The 20,453-nt window shown below is 46.9% G+C and overlaps 3 protein-coding genes across 6 annotated transcripts; all 3 read right to left on the bottom strand.

Moving 5' to 3' along the window:
• Nucleotides 1–1,026: 1,026 nt before the first annotated feature.
• Nucleotides 1,027–8,331, bottom strand: GBGT1 (globoside alpha-1,3-N-acetylgalactosaminyltransferase 1 (FORS blood group)). Of its 3 annotated transcripts, none has more exons than XM_085076920.1 (7): nt 8,262–8,331; nt 7,603–7,721; nt 6,770–6,832; nt 5,525–5,575; nt 5,389–5,424; nt 3,342–3,476; nt 1,027–2,633 (listed from the first exon to the last, which is right to left on the bottom strand). In XM_085076920.1, the coding sequence occupies exons 2-7, from the start codon at nt 7,668–7,670 to the stop codon at nt 1,949–1,951; spliced, it is 1,038 nt and encodes a 345-aa protein (XP_084933046.1). In that variant the 5' UTR covers nt 7,671–7,721; nt 8,262–8,331; the 3' UTR covers nt 1,027–1,948. The 3 variants fall into 3 exon arrangements, with proteins under 3 accessions (XP_084933046.1, XP_084933045.1, XP_084933047.1); XM_085076919.1 differs by lacking the exon at nt 8,262–8,331 and adding an exon at nt 8,078–8,219; XM_085076921.1 differs by lacking the exons at nt 6,770–6,832; nt 7,603–7,721; nt 8,262–8,331 and adding exons at nt 6,421–6,511; nt 6,583–6,637.
• Nucleotides 8,332–11,188: 2,857 nt separating this feature from the next.
• Nucleotides 11,189–14,403, bottom strand: SURF6 (surfeit 6). Its single transcript, XM_085076908.1, has 4 exons — nt 13,845–14,403; nt 13,224–13,439; nt 12,517–12,608; nt 11,189–12,052 (listed from the first exon to the last, which is right to left on the bottom strand). The coding sequence occupies exons 1-4, from the start codon at nt 13,936–13,938 to the stop codon at nt 11,381–11,383; spliced, it is 1,074 nt and encodes a 357-aa protein (XP_084933034.1). The 5' UTR covers nt 13,939–14,403; the 3' UTR covers nt 11,189–11,380.
• Nucleotides 14,404–14,468: 65 nt separating this feature from the next.
• Nucleotides 14,469–20,299, bottom strand: MED22 (mediator complex subunit 22). 2 transcript variants are annotated; one of them, XM_085076909.1, is made up of 4 exons: nt 20,155–20,299; nt 19,648–19,728; nt 19,310–19,518; nt 14,469–15,810 (listed from the first exon to the last, which is right to left on the bottom strand). In XM_085076909.1, exons 1-4 carry the CDS (start codon nt 20,275–20,277, stop codon nt 15,612–15,614), a joined length of 612 nt encoding a protein of 203 aa, XP_084933035.1. In that variant the 5' UTR covers nt 20,278–20,299; the 3' UTR covers nt 14,469–15,611. The 2 variants fall into 2 exon arrangements, with proteins under 2 accessions (XP_084933035.1, XP_084933036.1); XM_085076910.1 differs by having other exon boundaries at nt 14,469–15,804.
• Between the last annotated feature and the right edge of the window lie 154 nt (nt 20,300–20,453).

Here is a 20,453-nt window from a genome sequence, read left to right as displayed (position 1 = left end):
GGCACTAAGTCTTTAACAAATAAGAAACAGACAGTATTAATCCTGGGTTGGTTGGAAATGTATATTTTCTGCAAATATTTGGATAAGTATTTTTCCTCACCATTTTGGCTCAGAAGTGGTGCCTGATTACCAAACATACATGTCAGGGGTTTCAGGTCTGGTTTTAAATATGTCAAAAGGCATCTTCCTCCTGCACCACAGCACTAAGAACAGTCTGGAGAAAATATAATAAAGACCCTTTGCTGGATTAAGCACAAATCAACCGACCCAGCTGCCACTGGGGCTTTGGGGCTGGAGGTATTTTGGGTACCTTATCTATATTATGGGTACCGTGAAAGCTTTTCTAATTAGTCTTCTGGAAGATGAAATGCCTGCAATGACAGTGGCAAGTGCCATTTCCCGCCTGCTCACACAGGACTGAAATGGCTCGTTAAGTCATCTGCAATCAGTGGTGGGGCCCTAAAGCTTTGAATACTTGATTCGCTGCCATACAGCAATTTTCTCATGTGAGGAGAAGCAGGAACAGTCAGGCACCTCTTCCCCATTTTCCCTCTCCCTGCCAAATGAGCTTTCTTTTTTTTTTTTTTTTTCTCCCTTTATTTCTTTTTCTTTTATTTTTTCCCCCTAAACTGTTCCCTTAGAAACAGCCCGTTCACCCTTTCACCCTGCTCCTCCTCTCCCTGCTGAGCTGCTGCTCCCTGCAGCTCCCGTGGCCTCTCTGCTGCTCCCTCTGAGGGAACAGGGACTGACTGCTCAGCCCTTTGGAGCAAAGCCTCGGGAGGCAACGGAGCTGATGTTGACGGCAGCCCTGCTGTGACAAGGGAGGTGGCAAAGGCAGCCCCGTGCTGTGACCTCAGCTGACAGCCACAGCCCTGCGCTCCCCCCGGGGAGCTGTCAGCCTCTAAACGCCTGCTTCAGCTCCTCATCACATCCAAGGAGAGAAAATGTGAGCCCCAGCCCAATTCCAGCCCTGCACTGAATTCCCAGCTTCACCAGAGCGTTTCATTACGGAATGAAATCATCCTGTTTGCTGGAAAGGCATCAGCTCGTGCTGTCGGCTCCAGGAGCTTCTCGCCAATTTATTTCACAGAGCTCAGAAAAATTGGAAAGGGCTGAAGCAATGGAGAGGAACATGAACATCTCAAAACCAGATTTTCTGTGTTGGAAAAGATTACATGATCCACAGAGACACGCGGCCCAGGGAAAAGGTTCAGAGCACATCTGTGATTGAAATAAACCCCAAGAAGTTCAGTCTGGGCTGAGCTGTGCCAGTTCTGTCTAAACTTGGGTCTCCAAAGCACAGATTGGGATTTGGGAGATAACTGCAAGATGAGTTCACGCTGTTTGTCCTGTCAGAGCTGGGCTCTTCCTGGCAATGCCTGGCACCAGCTCTCTGCTGAGAAGGTCCAAGAAATCCAACTGTACCCCAGTCAGGGATAACATGCTCTGAGTGCAGTTTTCCTCCTGATTCTGACAAAAGGTGTTAGTTTAAGTCACAATGTAGGAAAATTTATCACCCTGTAACGTTCTTTTTTTTTTAAGTGAAAAGGTCTTTACCAAAACCCAAGGTCTTCTCCTCCTCCACAGGAATGTCAAACACCATTTTGGTCTTGTTAAGTTTCTGCCAGGCCTCAGGAAATCGTTCAGGCAAAGGCAGCTGCAGCCATGCATTGGATAACTGGCCTTTTAGATGCTTTTTTGTGTGCTGCAGCCTCAAGCAGGATGTATTTACAAAGAGTAGGAACCTGGAAACCTTTTCAGTCTCACCTGCCCTTTGACTGCTGCTTCTGAAATGCATTTAGACTCTGTTCTCCAGAGGAACTATCCACACCTTCCCTTCCCAGTTTGTTCCTACTAAGAAAAAAAAATTCATAGTGGGGTACATTCTGTGGGAGCTAATTTTGGTGGGTTTGATTGTGGGGAGAATCTCCCTGCAGGGATCAGAAGGTCAGTCTCGGACTTCTTCATAGTTTTTCTCCAACGTGGAGAAACGGATGAGGTGGATCTCAGGAGGCTTTGGAATCTTGTCGTCCCAAATATATTCTGGAGAGAGCAGCTTGGTGGGTTTGTGGGAGAGGAAGTGCCTGTTGAGGTGACTCTCTTCCTGCCAGGCTGCCATGATCCCATTGGCTTTGTCTGCCAGGATGGTCATGTGGCAAGTCCTGGTGAACTCATAGACCTTCTTCACCAAGCCTCCAAACACAGCTCCTCCATAGTAGAAATCCCCTTCCCCCTCGGGGATGAAAGCTGCCGAGGAGCTCCTCCTCTCATAGGGGAACTTCTCCCGGGGCACTTTGAAGAAGTAAGGGTGGATGGCTGCCACCATGTCCCCCAGGGTCTCGGGGCCCCAGGAGCTGTGGAACACCATGTCGATGTCCAGGCAGAAGAGGTAGTGCACCTCGCGGTGGCTCACCTCGGCCACGTGCCTGTTGATGGCCTCCATCCTGCGCGTGGAGATCTCCTGCCAGCTGGAGTATTTCTGCATGGGGACGGCCACCAGCCTGCGCCCTGGCTGCAGCTGCACCTGGGGAATGCTCTCGGGGCTGTCTGTGAAGATGTAATAGATCACCTGGTAGCCCTTCATGAAGTGCTGCTCCGCCGACTCCAGGAAGCCACGCGCGAACCTCGTGTACCTGGGGAGAGCACAGCGGGGACAAGGGGGGAATTTCTGTGCAGAGGGGCTTTCTGCAAGGGTGTGGAGTGATGGAGCAAAGGGGAGTGGCCTTTCAGCTGAAGGGGGGCAGGTTTAGATCAGGTATTAGGAAGGAATGCTTCCCTGTGAGGGTGGGGAGGTCCTGGCACAGGGTGCCCAGAGAAGCTGTGGCTGCTCCATCCCTGGAAGTGTCCAAGGACAGGCTGGAGCAACCTGGGATAGTGGAAGGTGTCCTTGCCCATGGCAGGGGATGGAATAAGATGAATTTTAAGATCCCCTCCAACCCAAATTATTCTGGGATTCCAAGGGGATGTGTGGTGGATTGCAAAGGGCACATCAGTGAATGCAAGAAGACAAGGAGTGAAGAGATTTCACTGATTATCACTGCAAGAATCCACACAGCACACATGCAATAGGTATAGGGGAGCACAAGGAATAAGTGGATAATCCCCATTTTGACCAGCTCTGATTCCCAAGACATCTGCTAATTCTTCAGAAATACTGACCACATTTCATGTCCCTCAAGTGTTGGCACCCCATAGGGTTGTGTGATTATGTACACACTACAGGGGCTCAAAAACCCCTTATAAACTGGGACAAATTTCCAGGACGAGAAAAAGCCAAAATCCTCTTTCCACAGTGTAAATGTATCACCCCAAGGACTGTGCCCACTGAGTGTTTCCCTTACTTTCCAACAGCAAAGGCTGTCACCCCAATGGTGAGGTTCAGGGGTCTGTAGGCACTGTCCAGCATCTCAGGATCAAAGGTCCCTTCCCACACAATGGGAGCCAACCATGGTGTGACTGTCAGCACATCCTGGCGCCTGGAGGGGGAAAAAAAGGAGTGTAAACGAAATGGAACTGTTCCTTTTGGTTTCAAGGCCAGTAAATGGGAAAGAAGAACTAAAAAGGCAGCTAGAAGAGTGAGTGAATCAGCATTAATTCGCCATGGTGGGTATTAGGCTCAGACTTTTTCTCCCTGCACTCTCATCTGAGGTTATAGAGCATGGACATTTCAATTCCTGGGATGAAATTAAGCACTTTAACACATCAGCAAAAACCTGAGGATCTGCTAAAATCTCATTTAAGGACTTTGCTGCTGAGGAGAGTTTAATGACCACTGAACTCTCAGAATGGGAAGCTGTGCCTGTTTGCTATCAGCCTGATGCAGATTGCTACATGCAGATTAAAACACGAGTAATAATGTGAAAATTACTATAAAAATCTACCCCATTGCTGTGTTATTAAAACACAGCTTGCAGCATGACAGCTTATTTTTCCAGCATTTATATATAGCTCCAACACATTCAGATATAATTTAAAATGCTGTATGTAAGCCAGCATTCAAATGTGTAACAAAGTTAGAAAAAAAATCCTTAATCTCCTGTGAGGGAAGTGGAAATACTGAATATAAATGCAGCAGAGTCTGATTATGCCTTATTACAGCTCTGCACTGCTGCTTCAATTTTCTGCTTTGTTTTCAGTGTTTCATTCTTACCTTTTTGATTTTAAAAGGAGATGTCATTTACGGTGTAATTCACTCCATTTATGGTGTAATTCAGCCCAGACTAGGAGCTGGAGCTCTCTGCTGATGACATTTGTCACTCACAAAGCACGTGGCCACACCTGGGGGCTGCCAGGTGACAGTACCTGACACAGTCCCAAGGCAAAGCAGCACCAGAGCCAAACTGGGGGAGCTGTGGGGAGCAGCCTGGTGGCTCAGGCAGCAGATCCAATTCGATTTTCCAACCCTGATCTAATACTTTCAGTCTGAGAGGATACAGGAATAACAGTTTGACTCCTTCCCACAGCAATGCATGTGATTGAAAGATTAAATTATACAGGAAGAGGGATTTGGGTTGAGAAAATGTACTAACTTGTTCTGTTTCTGGGTTGATTATCCTTTATTTGGATGAGGAGGGAGAGGGGGAAGGAAACATGCATGTTCACTTCTCTAAGCTTTTTAAGTTTCATTTTAAAGGGCTGCTCTGGCTTTCCCAACAACTCATGGTCATGGTCATCCTCTCAGTGCCAGTGAACTCCCTTCAGAAGACACAGAGCATTAAAAGCTACAAGATTCTCTCCTCATCCAGCCCAGTATATACCAGCTGATTTAGCAGAGATATTTATTACAATATGGAAGAGTGAAATATTCAGGCTGAGCACATTCTGTTGAAATAGAGGGGGAAATTATATGTACATATATATATATGTGTCAAGAGGCTGTGTTTGTTAACATGCAAAGGCAGCAGGGCCAAAGGAAGCTGTAATAACCTCAGCTGCACAGAGAGTTTGTCCAAGTCTCTTCTTAGTCCTGCTGCCCCAAATTTTCCCTTGAACTCCCTGCCTTGCTGTGTCTCACAGACTCATCTGTGTTTGCTGAAACCACTGCTGAAGGTCACACAAAACACCTACTTTATTCTGCCCTGAAATGGGTTCAGAGCTCTCCCACAGCTCAGCTCCAGAAGGTATTTCCCACTGTCTTACAGATATTACAGATCTCCCATCTCAAAAAGAGTTCCTGGCCACAGCAGAACATGTGTGTGCTAATGTAATAATTGTGAATTAACAGGAAATGTGTTAATAAATGTGCAGTGACTAAACAAAGAGCTGCTGACACACCCCTGTGCTTGGGATTCTCATGGAACAAGGTCCTGCTCTGTGTGCTTCAGGACTTTGGAACTGTGAGTTCCAAACCAAACTCCGCAGAAACAAAGTTCAAACAAAGAAACTTACTTTGGTTCCAGCACTCTTGGCTGCTGATAAAATAATCTGCAAAAAAGGAAGAAATAGCCATTGAATAATACATGAATATGCCTGGAAGACAGGAACAGCAGTTTAAAGGTCAGGAGATAAAAAAGCCAGTACTTACTGAGGGAAAAGCTGGATTAGCTTCTCTTCTGTATATTGGAGTTTTATGGAGCTGCATGATGGGGTGGGAGAAGAAAGGGATTGTTATGCATTTCCTAAAATATCAACCAAGTTTGGCTTCAGGACCTGCTGCTGCACTGACAGCTGTCCAAATCCAGCTGCAGCTGCTGTGGACACTGCCCTGGCTGGGCCAGGGTTAGCATCACCTGCACACACCTCCCAGGGCTGAGACAAGGGACAGCTGTGGGACAGAACACAGCAGGGACACAGAGATGCTGGCAGCAATCCCAGTCTGTGGGGAAATCAGGGTTTAGGGGTCAAAATCCCCATGGGACTGTCAGCAGCAGTCGTGTATGTGCTCCATGCCCTGCACAACTCTTCTGGTCACCTGGAGGGCTGAACGACCTGAAATACATATTTCCAACAGCATTCAGAGAAATAAGCACCTGACCACACACAATGGTTTGGAACGGGCTGAAATAATCAGAAATGCCTCTTTAAACATCATCTTCTCTATTTGCATGGGTTTGCTTTGTCATGGTAAGAGGTGGGATAAGGCATGGCTTGTCATGTCCCATTGTCCCCATGGTGCAATGTGGCAGTGAGGTCACTGGGGATTTGTACCCAGCCCCTGCACAGGGAAAATTCTCTCTTGTGCAGCTCTGGGAGAGCTGTTGGCACCCAGGCTGGGTCAGGTGGATCAGTTTGCAGCATGCAAGGAAGCTCAGCAGCAGCTCCCCTTCATTTGTTCAGGAGCAGAGCTCAAGTGCTGCCATGGCAAAAATTCCTAGAGTGAGGGGAGAGCACAGATCACAGAGGGAAGGACAGGAGCATGATGAGAACTGGGGAGGTTATTCCTAACTCTGCCAGAGCTCCCTCTGTGGGTGTTCATCTCACCTCTGTGCTTTAGGTGTCTCTGCCTGGTGAGTGGACACTGAATGCACATCCCCAAGCACAGTGTGTGGCTGTGCAAGTGAGTGACTCCAGCCTGAGAAGGAAACCAGCATTAACCTGTTAGTTCTGAGCTCTGTGACTCACAACAAACACAGCCTCCCTCACCTGTGCACACCCAGGGCTGTCCTGCAGGCCCAAACAGCATTGTTCTCTTTTTGTTTTAAGAGGGTGAGTAATTACAGCTTCATCAATAAAGAACAAGCGGCTTGTTAATCACTGTTTGTGCTGTCAGTGAAGAATAGACTGTAACAATGATCTGTGTTACTCATTAGACACAAAGCCAAGTACTTACAAGATTTCAGGGCAAGGAAGGTAGTAGGGCAGGTAGTGCACTCTGCCACTCCCAGCCGTAGCCCTGTGAGAGCAAAGAAATGTTTTGGGTTGGGTAATGTTGAAGGAAATCTTCCTAGGATTTTCCAAGATCACTTAGAGATCTGGCACAGATTTTGAGACATTACTAACTGCATGTCTACTTTACTAATGAGTGTAGGATCTCATGTGTTCACATTTTAACAGAATGTCCAGCTGCTGAGGCAAAATGCAACCACCCACAAGCTGAAAGTACAGCAAATTGCAACATCATAAATATGGGATAATTCATAATTTAGTAATCAGTATTTTAATACTTAATGGAAATGCCTGATCTCAGATTCCCTTCAACCAGTGTTTGAGTTTGCTCCAGAGAATCTATAAGCCACACTCAGCTATCAGAATATTCAGTTAGAAAATCCTCAGTGTTTGAAAGCTGCAATGTCTGATAGCTATAAAGCTGTCCCTGGTGATACTGGAGTGAGTTGGGACTGTTTGAAGAGAGAGATAATCATCTCTGTTAAGGCCTGAGCTGAAATGTAACTGGAAAATTCTGTATTTAAGCATTTGTTTGTGAGTCACTACGGTGTTAGCAGCCTGACTTAGACACAATTGCTCTTTTTTCCTCTCTCCCCCAGGGCCTTCTCCCTCCACCAGTGTTCTTTTATCTATCACACAAATTGCTATTCTTTCTTACAGCTCTAACAGGGGCTTCCCATAAAATGCACAATCTTTATTTTTCTGCTCCTCTGAGTTTTTCCACAGGATATATACAGGATATTTTAAATATGACCAAGCCAGCCAGCAAATGCTTACCACATAACAGCAGTAACAACACCCAGACAGACAAGAGACGCCACCATCACCACTTTCCTGGAAATCATCTCTTCCAGAGCAGAAGGAAGGGCAACTTCAGAATTCCAGCAGCTTCCACTCTGCAAAGAACAAAAATAAGAGAAGTGGGCTGTAAGTGTCTCAGACTGAGGGAAATGGATTATTTCCTCAGAGGAGGATGAAGCTCCTCAGCAGTTTCACTATCAGGATAAACATGGAAGGAGCCAGACTGTAAGAACCAGGGCACTGAGGCAGCATCTCAATAATGTCTGAGCAAGCTCTCCATTTCAGGGACCTTTAACCCCAGGGGTAGAGCATGGGGAGCCCTTCTGATTCGATTCCACCTTCTGCAGATGCCATTTTTCCATCTCAAGCACGCATCCTTTGCAATTTAATCAATCACCCACTCCAACCCTATCAGAGCTAACACAGCTATCGCCGGAGCTGATAACTCCACCTTTTCATGTTCACTGACTGCCAGAGGCACTCCCTGCAAAGGCGCCTGTAGGGAAAGGTAAACTGAGGTGTGAGACCAGCAGAAGAACATTCCACAATCCTCATGCATGCCGGAAAATGATCAGAGAAATCATTTCCTCTGCAGCAGCCATGGAAATCAACTTTCCCGAGCCCAGCAGTCTTACCTTGAAAGCTCCAAGCAGTCCGTTTTGCTGCTGATGGGGAAGTGCAGGTGCACAGTGTGAACTTTGTCCCCGTGACAAAAACCATTTGCATGGGGCCTTCAAAGGGGCTACAGGCACATTTATTGTTATTTCATTGGTTATTGCCTTCAGTGAGGGCAGAAGGAGGAAGCTGTAGATCAGGCTGGGGCGGTGTAGTTTCCCTCCTGCTGCCTTAGAGGAAGTGGATGGAATTTCCAGTTAGAGCTTTCTGCTTTCTAGAACGTGATTGGAGCCTGCAGGTTTAAAAAAAAAAAAAAAAAAAAGAGGCTGTAATCAATTCCATTTGTAGAGATGGTAGTATTCGTATTAGTGGGAGGAACTGGCACATGGTGCTTCCTGGAGGGTGTTGAAATGATCTCAGAGAGCATTGCTGGCTCTTGGCAAGGCACAGGACAGTGCCAATGGATCATCTGAACAGGCAGGGGTGATTTTGGTGCTTTAATTTCTTTGGCTGGGAAAAGACAAGTGGCAAAAAGTTCTTTAATTTGCCTTACTGTGTCACACAGCAATCCTCTGTGGTGCTTCTCCCTCACTTTCCTGTCACACAATTTAATTAGCATTCACCAGGAAGCATCACAAAATCCTACTTAAAAATAATTACTAACTATATATACATATATATATATATATGTATGTCTTAAGGCCTTCCACCACTTATAGCCTGCATGGATTCATGCTGAACAGTTCTGGATTCTTGCCTAAAAATGCTGCAGATCCACAAACACAGAAGGAAGTGCAAACAGCCTTCCCCCTCTAGCTGTTATTCTGTGTTTTGACCAGTTTTATCTCATTCCTGTGCTAGTTGTGTCATGAGAGCTGCTAGACTGACGCCAGGATTTGTCAGTGCCACGTTTCTTACCTTGTGCTTGATGCTTCCAGCACATGCAGAGCAGAGAAATGTGTGGAGGGGGAAGTTGAACAGTTGTTTTTCAGCCATTTTTTGAGAGGTGGATACACACAGGGCAGGTAGGAAAGCCCTTCTCATCAGCAGGCTTCCAAATTTCCAGCCAGGCTCTCACTCACTGCACTTTAGGTCTGGGCAGATTCCTTTTCCATACCTGAAAGCTCTGATGTTTCCTTCCCTCTTCCTATTCTGTGACCTCCTTCAATCTTCCTTTGTAATTTTCTAACTTCAAGATGTGGGATTAATTCTGTCAGTTCTGACTGGACTCTCTCTAATCAGCCCATTCTCATGCAATTTGGTGTCAAAGCAACCCAAATTCTCCTGTTGAGCCCTCAGCAGTATGAAGAAAAGCTGGATTGCCCCCAAAACTGAAAAGCTGTCACAGTTCATCCATTTCCACAGAACATTTGCCAGTTTTGCAAGGACACAGCACTGGGATGACATTCAGCCTGTGGCCAAATGTAATCCACATGTTTTCTATGGAAGTTCTCCCAGCCAGGTCTGTGACACATAAAACTTTGTACTTCAAGAAAACAAATTCAATTTTCAGGCTATTTGTTTTTCTGAAACATCAGGCCCTGACTGAATCCTGTTTTCCCTGATGCTTGCAGCCCCTCCCAGCTTGATGCCACTTTCCAATTACATAAATATCCTCTCAGAATTTCCACCCAAAGCATAAAGGAACACACAAACAGTCCCACTTTGCAGAGTCTCCTGAGGATTCCCATTTTCTGCACTTGTCCCACATTATCTCCATGGCATACAGAGGCTGATAGCACAGAACTTGGGTGATGGGGAAGGACAGAGGATAAAGAACAGAGATAAGAAAGGGGACTAATAATTTCCCTAAAATTGAACAGTAAAATTAACATGGAATACTAAAAAAAACAAACCAGGAATGTTCTGGTTATTTTAGTGCAGTTTCAGCTGTTGTAATGGGCATAGAGTACTTCCATGTGTCTTTACAGAGTAAACATCTAATCCCTCAGGAAGAAAAATACACATATTTTGAAATATTACATCATTAGAAACACAGCTGATCATTCACCCCTTTGCTTGTTTCTGTGTTACAAACCTGCCAGAACACTGACCCCAGCTGAGATTGGAACATCCTTTGCATCTAAAACCATCTCACTGAGATTTACCTCAACTGATTTACAGCTCACCATGAATACAAACAAAAATGAAAGAGATGTGGGTGCAGCTAATGAAAGAAATCTCCAACCAAATAGAAACCAAATAAAAACGCTAAAGCATTTTTAATAGCTACTCAGGTTTTTCAAGTTTGTTCCGTTTTTTAAAAGGGATAGGGCTGAAAGTAGCTCTGTTACTCCCAAATGAACTTGCTTGACCTCCCAGAACAAAGCACTTCTTTATCTTCAAGCCCTGCTTGGAAAGCATGCTGGACAGCTGATAAATACCTCACTTGTAGACCATTCCACAGAAAATATTCTTTGCAGAGGAACTCTTTCAGATTTCCAAACCTGCATTTCAGATTTCTGCAACTGAAGTGGCAAGCTGTGAGTGCAGGGCTGTTCAGAACATGAAGAAAGAACAGATTATCTGTGGGGAGGGCACTGTCTGTGCCCAAGAAGAAGTTTCCTTGCTGGACTGCAGTATGGAACAGGCTGACTTTGGCTCCCATGACACAAATGTGTTCAGTCACACCTGAGGCTGGAACACAAATTCCAGCACAAATCCACTGCTCGGGCTCCTGGCTCTGCAGACTCTCAGATTACAGCTGCACCACGGAGTTACCTGGACTCTGGCAGACATCCAGCTGGGAAGCACTGCACAACCTGCATTTCATTCACAGCACATTCACCAGGCCCACTGAGCCAGGGATGATCTCACAGCAATGCCAGGGGATCCCTTGGTGACATCTGTGAGGAACACACCGTGCAGTACATCAGGGGAAATGACAGCAAGTGACATTTCCCCTTTAGAAAAATAGTAATTCCTATTAGAAATCAGCCAGAAGGGGTTTCTTTGGGATAGAAAACTTTATTAACAAACATACAATGTTCTTTTTTTCAATATGATGAAGCTGTGGCAGTGCCTGCCCCACAGCCTGGTGTCCTCAGGCAGTGCCTCCTCTGGGACAGTGACACAACCCCGTGTGGCACACAGACACCCCATCCTGCAACCCCAAATGCCAGGACTGGCTGCCTCGCTCTCACTTCAACCCAGCTTTTTTCAAGTCCTCTGGCAGAACTCTGCCCTTCTTCCGGGCCCTGGCTTTCTTCTTCTCTATCCTCTCCTTCTTCTTCTTCTGGATGTTCTTCTGGCGCTTGTCCTGCCGCTGTTGCATCTTCTCCACCACCCTCACAGTCCGTTCCTCCCACTGCCTCTTGCGCTGGGCTTTCCGCTTCTCCTTGCGCTTCAGGGCTTCCTTCAGACGCTCCTCATCGTCACGGATCTTCACCCCTTCCGCCTTATAGAGAGCATTTGTCCATTTTATCTTGGTCTCCAGCTCCTGAGCTTTCTTCTCGTCCTTTTCCTTGAGCTCCTCCAGTTTATTCTTCCTGGTCTCCAGCCTGCTCAGCAGCTGCTTGTAGTTTTTGCCCGTCAGAGGAGTGATATTGCCTTTCACTGCTTTCCTCTTCTCTTTCTTCTTCTGGATCTTGTTCAACTCATTCTTGTCATGAACTTCAACCCTGTTGAAGACAATTTCAACTTCGCTCTCTTCCTTTTTGTTTTCTGGCTCTGCTGGTACCTCCTCAGTTTCTTTCTTCTCCATTTTTGCCTTCATCTTCAACTCCTTCCGCCGGCGCTTCTTTCTCTCTCTCTCGTACTTCCTTCGCTGCCTCTTCTCCAGGACTGCAGGAGTTAATTCTTTGGCATTATCCTAAGGAGAAGGATGGACATGAATGAGAAGCCTTAAAAGGATAAAGCGGAATTAAAAGTGGGCTGTCCCCAAGTTCCTGATTTCAAACTTCTAAGAAGCACCACCTGTGACACGAAGCTGTGGGCTCAGCTGTTAGACACTAAACACAGTAATAACATTTCAAACCCTTTGCTCTCCCTCAACAGCAGCCTGAAGCTGTTCCATTTCAGGTTCTCAGTGCTTTTTTTCTTCCCTGAAAATCACAAAGGCATGACCCCAATCCTAGCCTGACCCCATCTTTTCTCACAAGTTTTTTCCACAGAACACATACAGGTCACCTGGCAATACCTATGGGAAATTCCTTAGGAGATGGAATCAGCTCAAACCCTGAGCCTGTGAGATCCTGTTCCCACATCCCCTGGGAGGCTGGGGAGAATTTATAATGCATAAACACACATATGGATACACATTCAGAGTTCCCATACCTGTCCAGAAGCTTTTTTAATCTTCTCATGGAGTCTCTGACGCAACAGACTGATTGCAGAAACAGAAGGGGAATTCAGTTCACTTTTACTTCCTGAAAATGAAAGGAAGAAAATAAAAATACTTAAAAAGCAGCACTAGCTAAACAGAAGCACTTTCTATTGCTATGGGAAAAACTCTGGGAACATTTTACATGCTGTGAATGGAACGGAAAATTCAAACAAACCAAGTTTCTATTTCATTGGTTTCTTTAGAATTTCCCCTTTTCTATCCCTATTATCATTCAACACTGCCAGCAGTGGCCTGGCATGCCCTGGGGCTGCCTGGCAAGCCAAAGGCAAGTACCACTTGTGGAAACAGAGAGGCCTGGGACATCTTTTCTCTGTGATCTGGCTTTTCATTGTCATAAAGGAAAGCTGAGCTGGCAGGAGGGAACTGCATCCATCCATAATTCCCAGAGTAACATACACAAAACAAACCTCTGCAGTTCAGTTTAAACATCGTTTCCACAGAGCCACCCAGTGGTGATGGCACAAATTCCTGTCCATAGAGGCAAAAGCTTCCAGAGCACATGATATAAGCAAAGATGTTCTCAATTCAGCTGAACTTTTTTCAAGCTTTCCAAATTAGACTTGTGTGAAGCAAGTGAAAAGCAGCCAGCTCAGCCCAGGTCAGTTCAATCAGACCATGGCAAAGCTGGAATTCTTACCTGTAGCCAAACTCTCTTTTTTGTTCTGTGTAACACCCTGTGGAGACGATTTGCTGGCTTGAGGGGCTGCTTTCTGTCCTGGAGTGAGTTTACTGGTGTTAGAATCTACGTGTTTGGCTGAAGAAGCATTCTTCTTCTCAGCTTGCTTCTTGGGCTTCTTTCTTTTCTGTTTCTTGGGCTGTCTGCCAGCATCCTCGGGCTGGCCTGGCTTAGACACTAGAAAGCAAAACCAAATTACACAAAAGAGTACAATACTATATTCCCACTCATAACATTCACTTGCTATTGAAGACTAAAGTTCCAGCACCGCAATGGCATACCTTAATGTTCAAAAATTATACCTTTTAGGATTTATTTAAATAGACCAAACATCCTTGCACACTTTAGTAAAATCCCAGCTCTCCCACGTCCATCACCACAGTGAATGGAGACCACTGATTTCCAGGGCTCCCAGTACAACGTGCACAATGCGCTCAGGAGCTCCGCGTTTCAACAGATTGGTTTTTTATTATAAAACGGCACAACCTCAGGCCAAGCACCCCGTGGGGGCACGGCTGTGGCGCTCAGCCTCCCACACACCGGCAGGAGAGGACAGAAACCGAAGCGTTATTGTTACAGTACCAAATTTCCTTTTCCGCGACTCCGGGGCGTGCTGCACGCCGGCCCTCCTAGCCAAGCCCTGCAGGTAGGAGTCCTGGGCTGCCAGGCTAGCCATTGCCGCCGCGGGGTGGCCGGGCTTCCCGAGGTGCTGTCCCCTCCCCGGGGCAGCGTGGGGACCGCGGTCCCCTCCCTCCTCGTGGAGTCTCCGGCAGGAAGTGATGGCTGAAGCGCGACGGCCGGGAAGTGACGGCAGCGCCGGGCGCACGGAGCGGCGGCAGCCGCCGGGCTCGGAGTCACCCCCGCCGGGGCTCGGCACGGCCACCAAGGACCGGGGGGTCCCTCCGCCACACCGGGGGTGCTCGGGGCTCTCCCGGAGGGCTGCGGGTCCTTCCAGCCACCACCCCGGAGCTCCTGCAGGCAGCCTGCGGTTCGCTCCGCCGCAGCTCCCAAACCCTCCTTTGCCAAACCTCCCTTTATTTGCGGACAAAACCGAGTTTCCCCCTGCACGGGGTGAGGTCCCCAGAGCACGGTGAGGTTTAAAAACCGATTTTTCTGGTTTCTGCACAAAGGGAATGCTCCTCCCCTCGCATGTGCACGCTCATGTCGTCACACTTTCACAAAGCGTCGTGGCTGAAAACACACGCCTTAAAAATTATACAAAACGGTTTTATTAAATCACCTAATTACAAAAATAAATGGAATGGAAGAAAAAGAAACCAAAAGGTAATAGCATAATTCACATCCTAAGAAATGAGACATTACAGCAGAAAGCTGGGGAAGCTCAGCTCAGTTGTTGGAATGCACTGGTGGCTCTGAGGTGCCTGTGACGCCGAGCTGTGGTGACAGTGTTCCAGTTCAGTGGCATGTCCCTTTCAGCTGCACAGCTCCAGCCCAGGCAGAGCCACCACAAAAGGAGAGGACAGAAGATGTGCTGAGCTGCTGAACAGCTACAGACCAAGCACCAAATGTGTTTCTTTGGAAGGAAACTGAGAATAACGGAGTATCCCTCACTGCTCTCAAGATTTTTTCATTAGGCAAGACTAAAAGCCAACACAAACAGTGGCTTCATGTTAGCTCAGACTACGTTAACAGGAATTTCTGTGTAAACACTGAAGAAGGAATCGACTGACTAAAGCATGACACTGCTTCTCTTTGTGGCTTTGAGCAAGTGGCACTGTTGGTCTCTCAGTCTGATCCCTGTCTGCCTGTTCCTCTTCCATGGGGGGAACACTTCTATAAGGGTCTCCTCAGAGCCTCCTCCCAAATCGAGTTCAAGTTTGTAAAGCATTTTTACAGTAAAGACTGTTGTGTAAAAATACTATAAGACTCTTTACAGTAGATCAGAGGTTGTGAGATGCCATCCTGAGAGAGCTTTAAAGCAGCCAGAATGTCAATAACCTTAGGAATCAGAGTAAAAACCCCAACACACTCACTGCCCCCACATTTGGCTCAAGTTTATCCCAAAGAAATTCAACTCCCAACACTCACATGGAAACGAACTGGACTTCTAATGAACTCTACATGTAACTATCACGTTAAAGCAAACCTGACTCTAATTTGTTAAAACGAGATCCACTTTGTGTCTACTTATCTCTTAAGGGACAGGAACACTTCTGGCAAGGTCCTGGGGTCGAGGAAGCACTGCAGCCATGCAGGGAGCAGAAACCTGCCAGCACAGCTCCAGTGCCTTCTCCGGACAGCAGGAGCCGCTTGCTCAGCACAGCAGGAGGAAGACTTCCAGCAGCGCGGTGCCGCGGCAGGAATTCGCCCGGCGGCAGCGGATCCTCTTCAGGAATGCTCGGCGGGTCCCGCCCCGTGCCCGTTCACGTGGGGGTGCGATGGGGTCGAGCTCTGCGAGGTGGCAACGCTCTGCTCTGCTGTGGCAGCTGCCAGAGGCATCGAGAGGCTCTCGGGGGACAGCGTGGCAAAGTCTTGTCTCCAGTAGGCTTCGCACAGTGGGAGATCATTGCTGTCACACAGACTGTAGCTTTCCAGAACAAACAACCCCAGTGAGGAGAGAGCAGGTGTGGTGACAGAGGAGGGGAGGGATGGAAAGGGTGGAGGGAGCGAGACAGAAGCAAAGCATTAAGAAAATGGCAAAAAAAATGTTTGACGTGAGGTCTGTGTTCATGAATTCATCCCAAGTCGTGTGACACTGGCCTTCCCTAAGACACTCCCCACTAAGGGCTGGTCCTACACCTGATGAGGATTGGGGAAACTTCAGAGACATAACTCCTGCTACAAAATGAAACAGGGGCTCAATTCTAATCCAGACACTCCAAGTCTCTGGAAAGATCTGAGCTGAAGTCCTTGCAACCTCAAATATGGGAGCTCTGCTACTAATGAGTGAGACATCGACCTTACCCACAATTATTTCACTTGGAATTAGACTGCAACCTATGTGAGGAAAAAAATAGAAATCCTGCTCTAAATTACACTTCAGCAAAAAACTGCCATGATTGTTTTGGGGCCTGTCCCTGTCACAGTAAAGAAGAAACCTATTTGCACCCTTGCCCTTTCAAAAAAGTGCTCCATAGGTTTGGGTCTTCTACTGAAGCTTCCCAGTCTGATTATAGAGTACTGACAGTTCCTGCCTTTTCCCAAAGAGCCTTAGCTAACAGTGCTTCTAAAAGCAGCTGGCTGGATTCCAACACTGTAAACTACAGAGATGGATGTACCAGCAATGTGGGAAAATAATGTTTTTAAACTGGCTAATTCTTGCCTGTGCTCTAAGGAAAACACAACGTGGAAGGGCCAAAACTAAAAAGAAACATGGAAGGAACTGGAACAAAACCAACACAAATCCCAAAGAGAAGAAGGAGCTGCACACACAAGAGACACCCAAGACAAAGTGAGTGCTGGAGCAGAAAGCAGCTTGATTCAGAGAAAAACAAACCCAGTGGGTCAAGTGATTTTGTTGTTGCAGCTTTATTTACATTTGTAATGTATGGATTGATGCTTAGGGAAATATTTTAAGTATAGAAATATGAGACAGTTCAAATTGCACAAACATGAAACATGTGAGATATAACCTCACACTCAAGACAGCTCCTGTGATCTCAGAGGAGGGAGCAATGGAACACAAATGCAGGTTTGGGGGTTAGGATGAGAGAAGGCAAGCTGGACTTGCAGTTACCACTTTGGGGAACAAGCACACAAAGCACTAGTTGCAAGCTGAGCTCTTTTCTGGCAGCATCACCCAGCTGGCTTTGCAGGAGAAGTGAGAGGGCAGTGGATACAGGTTTTATGTCTGGGGCCTCTGTAAAATCCATTGGAAGATCAGCCCTCAACACAGTGGTTTCAGTTAACAAAGACCTTCAGGACTGAACCAGAATTATGACTCCTGTTCTGTCATAGACCTCAGGTGATGATTTCCCAGGAGAACATGACCACAGCACCCAACACCTCATAGCAGGGGAGTTATTAACCACATTTCAGCTGTGTCAGAAGCATGACTGTTTCTCCTGCTTAGTTAGGACAGCTCCAAAGTTCAAGCTCCACCTCTCAGGTAACACTCCTCAAAAGCCAGGGTCAGTGAGCAGCTCTGCACAGCCCCCAGAAGCACTGGCCAGCCTGCTGCTCTGACCTGGGAGGGCTCCTCAGGGCATGGAAGGGACTTCACTACTCCCCTGAGGCACCCAGCCAGTCTGAGTGCAGAGGGACAGCTCTGGAAAACTACTTGAACACAGGGCAGGAAAGCAAAGATTCCTTCAGGACAATCTCCTTGGTTTTACTTTCAAGGATCTGCTTTAGGGTCTCATGAAAAGCCCCACATGCCCATTAAAAGCCTGGCAAACACCTAAGAGGCATCCCAGGGCTTCCAGGACAGCAAGGAATTCCCCTCTTGGGGCAGACAGGCTGTTGTGTTTACAGCCACTGTGACATAACAGAAACCCTTTCCCCACATTAGACAATAAGGTTTCATTAAAAATATTGTAGCACTCTAATTATAAAAGGACTTTGAATAAATCACTGTTTCTGTATTTACACAGAGACAATTTCTTTGGCGCAGAAAAAGACAGGAAAGAGCACAGGAAGGGAGGAAGTCCTAAAAGCAAATGACCATGTGCTACATGGTAACAAGTGTCAGATCACAGTTCTGCAGAGTTGCCAGGTTTCCTCACCTCAGGACCCATAAGAAAGAGCAGGAATGCAAATCCATCTGATGTACACCAACATTTGTGCTTCCATGTTAATTCTCTCAGCAAGGGCTGCTTTATGTGGCACCTGGGGCCAGGCAGGTGAAGAGACCATGCCAGCATGGTCAGAAAGCCTCAGTCCAAAAGTGAGAGTGACCAACACACAGTGGGGACAGTCTGGGGACAAGGGTGAGATAAGCACGCCTGGCATGTGTGGGACACTCTCATCCCACATCCCATCCCTTTGGATAAGCTCCCTGCTGTGTCATGGATCTATCCACATCTGGATAGGTGCTTGGGTTTGGGATGATCACAACCTGCTCAAAAAGCTGAGTAAAGTTTGAAAAAACAACTCTAAACTTCTACCTCTGAGCTGTGTCATATTATTATTTTTTTACTTTTAAAATATATATTACTCATAAACAATGGCCTTACTTTCAAAGATATCAAGCAATTTAGTTGACTTAGCTGGGGTTATAGGCATTCAGCATTTTTAGAAAAAAAAGAAAGAGGCAAACATAGAAAGCCTGGTCATTGAAATTTTAAATAAGATTTTTTAAAGTTAAGTTTTTGTTTAAAAATCCTAGAATTATTGCACTGACTTCACTTAGCTTGGAAAGTGCAGGCAAAATAACCAGGTTTACATTTGTTTTCTCCTGCTTTCATTTACTGCATCATTAACTAGAAGTGCTGGAGTGCATGACAGAAAAATAAAAAATAAAGTGTCTGAATTCTCGGAAGTCTATTCGCTAAGTAAGAGGCTTTTAAAAATATTAAAAATCCCACAAACAAATCAGTAATAAGTCATTCCTTAGAAAATCCTATCACAATACTTCATAATTCAATAAAACTGAGCAAGTTTTTTTGCTCCTTGCAAATATTGACCCCAGCAGGACTGGGGGCAGTGGGCTGTGGAGGAAAAGGCACAGTGTGTGACCAGGTCACTTGTGAAAGGATTCACCACAAAGGTGTGGTGACATCAGGACCCAGCTCAGCAAGCTGGTTTCTGTAGGGAGAGAGCCACAGGCTCCTTCAGAGGGATTTCCCCCAAGAAAATTCATCTCCTTTTCTAATGATTACAACAGAAGCCTAATGAAATTTCTATCAAACCTAGGATGCTGTGAACGCCTCCTTCACTAGGGCATCTATACCCTGTAGGGTATCTACAAGGAAAAGGCAGTTGCTTTTGTTGCAGAAAAATAGTTTGACCTAATTAAAACTCTTAAAAATTGTGAAATTTTTTAGAACATTCTCAACACCTATACTCTAAGGGCTGCTTGATGGTCTGGATTAACTACCCCAAAAAAGGCTGGAGTTGTAAGGCAGAGTACACTTCCCTATTTGTACCTGGAAGAGTAATATTCTTCTTCTAGCTCGTACAGGTCAATGGAGATCTCATCCCGCAGTGCAATCAGCTTCTTGTCACACTCCTCCTGCAGACTCCTCAGCTGCTGGTTGCGCTGGTTGATGGCCTCGTTCACAGAGGGGAAATCGTTGAGGATCAAGAACTGCTTCAGGTCAGACACAAGTTTCATCAGGGACTCGCCAGCTCGGACCTTGCAGCAGGGAGAAAAATCACACATCTCGTTACTGACAGCCACCAGTCCTTCCAGCATTATAAAGAAACAATAACAAACCCAACAAGATGTGCTGCCCACAGATGTGAACGGCACAGTGCTACTCACAATGTTTGCAGCTCTGACATGCATCTCGTAGTTATCTTGTTCACCCTGGGTTGCTCGAGACACTTGAGTTTCGTCTTCAATCTAAAGGAAAAAAGTACACAAATCCACCTTTACACGTTTAAAATCCGGACAGGCAATTACTGTTACAAGGTATTATATATGGGAATACGTATGTGAATATGTGTGTGGATCTCCTATATGTGAATATAGGGAATTTCATAATGTATGTGAAATTGACGTCTGTATGTGAATTACAGTTCAATTCGCATATAGTGCTCAAGGCCAGGCTGGACAGGGCTTGGAGCAGCCTGGTGTGGTGGAAGGTGTCCCTGCCCATGGCAGGGGGTGGAACGAGACCATCTCTAAGGTCCCTTTCAATCGTTAACATTCAACGATTGCACGAAAGGTCCTTCCCTGTCTGCTCACGGCCTGTGCTCTCCCCTCACAGCCCTCCTTCCCCACGTAACCCGGCGTGCTCCCGCGGGCGAGGGACCCGCTCAGGCCCACCTTGGCCGTCTTGATGATCTCGGTGAAGTTGTCCATGATGGACTTGACATCGTCCTTGAGGCGCTTGTTGTAGGACTGCAGCAGGGTCTCCTTGCTCTGCGGCAGCACCCGAGCTTGCGCCATGGCCGCCGCGCCCTGCCCCTCACGGCCCGCCCCGCCCCTCACGGCCCCGCCCCTCACGGCCCCGCCCCGCCCCTCACGGCCCCGCCCCGCCCCTCACGGTCCGGCCCCGCCCCTCACGGCCCGGCCCCGCCCCTCACGGCCCCGCCCCGCCCCTCACGGCCCGGCCCCGCCCCGCC

The sequence above is a fragment of the Lichenostomus cassidix genome, chromosome 17 (assembly GCF_008360975.1).
Source record: "Lichenostomus cassidix isolate B80296 chromosome 17, HeHo_3.0, whole genome shotgun sequence".
In the NCBI taxonomy this organism is placed as follows: domain Eukaryota; kingdom Metazoa; phylum Chordata; class Aves; order Passeriformes; family Meliphagidae; genus Lichenostomus; species Lichenostomus cassidix.
Note: the sequence above shows the minus strand (reverse complement) of the source record. Positions and strands in the feature narration are given on the sequence as shown.